Here is a 1,940-nt window from a genome sequence, read left to right as displayed (position 1 = left end):
AAAAAAAAAAAAAAAAAAAAAAAAAAAAAAAAAAAAAAACTCTTAATATCAGGTTTCTCGTTTTGTAGTCTTTTCTGATGTGATTTATTATATTTAGGCACTGAGGCAAAGAGACGAAAGTTTATTAGCAGAAATGGAACTTCTGAAGCATAAACTTGTAGAATTGGAAGAACATGCCAGAGGACGAGGTCTTGGTGGCATTTTGAACTTCAAACATGCTCATTCAGAAAGTGGGAATTCAGCAAAGCCCGCTTGATTAAGTTGCAAGTTTGTGCACCGAGGGCGGGATATGGATATGATCTAATCAACATGCTTCTGAACAACCAAGGTGTATTTTCCTAATTCTATTGAGATTGCACCATTTTTAACCCTTTTGCTATTGGTATTAGTATTTTACATGTGTAAATGAATATGATTCAAATAAAGTTCTTTCTGTCACCCTGCAAAATTGGGGTATAAACTGTGGAAGTATGGAGTTAATGAAGAATTTCAGAATCTCTCTCTTTCTGTCTTCTGGTAGAACTAGAAGTGCTTCAAATATTACTACTCTCCTTTGTTTACAGACAAGTGTTATCTTTTTGGTCTTGAAAAGTAGATTTGCGGATCATATTGTAATTTACAATTCTAAATTCTGTAAAGATTAGCATCACTCCCTTTTGAATTCTTTAGGTGGGGAAGATAAAGTTTGAACATTCTGAGACTTTGATGAGTATTACGAGATGTCAGTGAGCTGAATTTATGAAATTATTATAGTCCATAACTTATTATTCCTCAGAAAAAGTGATGATTATAACACACAGAACCATGTGGATCATTACTCTTCCGAGCTCGATTGGGTATCTCTCTGTTTTGAAAGGAGAACTATGTTGAAGAGGAGATAGTGTTGGTGGGAATCTAGGAGATGGATAGTGGAAATTTCCTTTATTCTTTTATTCTCCTATTTAATCTTTATTTATTTATTTATTTATTGGTTTTCTTTTGAAAAGTTTTACCCTTTTTCTAGCTTTTCCTTTCCATGCCTTGTTTTCCTAAGCAAAGCATTCATTGGTTCTTTTTTTTTTTTTTTTTCCTTATTTCAATAATGATTTTTTCACTGAAACCCATGGACCAAAATAAAAAATTAATCACGTTTTTAATAATAGCATAATGTAAAATCATATATTGTCTTCTAATTTTAAATTAATTGTTGGGATTAATCGTTAGTTACTATTATTTTTTAATTAATTAAATCTTAAATAAAAAGATAGGTTTAGTTATAATTTTAAAAATATTTTATTTTCTGAATATACCCCTTGTATTTTTATGTTATTGAGAAATAGAAATTTTAGCTTTTTTAATTGAAAAACGAAAGAAATAGGGAAGATTTGGAGAGATGAATTTTTGAGAAAATAAATAGTAAAAAGTGGATTTTACAGCGAGTAAAAGAGTAAAATAATATATTTGGAGAAATTTAATTTAATTTGGTTGGGAAGATATATGAGACGGTGGGAATGAAAGTGGAGGGAAGACGAAATGGTTACAGAGTTCCCAAAAGCAAAAATCATCTGTGTAACTCTTAACTCTCTTTCTCTCTCTATCTCTATTTCTCTCTCTTCTCTGCGCCTACAAAATGAGATTTTAGAGTGAACAAAATTGGGGCATCCAAGGTATTGGAGTGAAGAGAATCTGCTTTTCGATCACTCCCTTCGACGCGAATATTTCACTTCCATTTGTTCTTCCTTCTTTTCTCTTCTTCCACCCGGTGTCTCTGCACTTTCTTGCTCCATATTGTGGCAGCTTGAAGCCCTGTTCGTAACTAGGGCTTGCGACTTCACCTGCTTCCAACTTTGCTGCCACTTCCCCGGTAATTTTATGTCTGCTCTATGGGTTTTGATCTGATATGGGATTTGCTTTCTTCGCTTCTTCCAGTTTTTTTTTTTTTTTTTTTTTTTTTTTTTTTT

At 32.1% G+C, this 1,940-nt stretch overlaps 2 protein-coding genes across 3 annotated transcripts in view; both read left to right on the top strand.

Annotated features, from left to right (window-relative positions):
- Positions 1-560, top strand: part of LOC111432953 (OPA3-like protein) — a 3,797-nt gene extending 3,237 nt beyond the window's left edge. Inside the window, exon 4 of the mRNA XM_023069777.1 lies at positions 98-560. Within this exon, the coding sequence (XP_022925545.1) occupies positions 98-256 (159 nt within the window). The 3' untranslated portion in view covers positions 257-560. The remainder of the gene's footprint in view (positions 1-97) is intronic.
- Positions 561-1,483: 923 nt separating this feature from the next.
- The window catches only part of LOC111433069 (transcription factor VOZ1-like), a 4,203-nt gene continuing 3,746 nt past the window's right edge, over positions 1,484-1,940 (top strand). The window contains exon 1 of one of the 2 annotated variants that reach the window (XM_023069986.1): positions 1,484-1,843. The gene's annotated coding sequence lies outside the window, so the exon portion shown is untranslated. The remainder of the gene's footprint in view (positions 1,844-1,940) is intronic. The other variant, XM_023069987.1, reaches the window with a different exon arrangement.

Source organism: Cucurbita moschata, unplaced genomic scaffold, assembly GCF_002738365.1.
Source record: "Cucurbita moschata cultivar Rifu unplaced genomic scaffold, Cmos_1.0 Cmo_Scf00041, whole genome shotgun sequence".
NCBI classification, from domain to species: Eukaryota; Viridiplantae; Streptophyta; class Magnoliopsida; order Cucurbitales; family Cucurbitaceae; genus Cucurbita; species Cucurbita moschata.
Note: the sequence above shows the minus strand (reverse complement) of the source record. Positions and strands in the feature narration are given on the sequence as shown.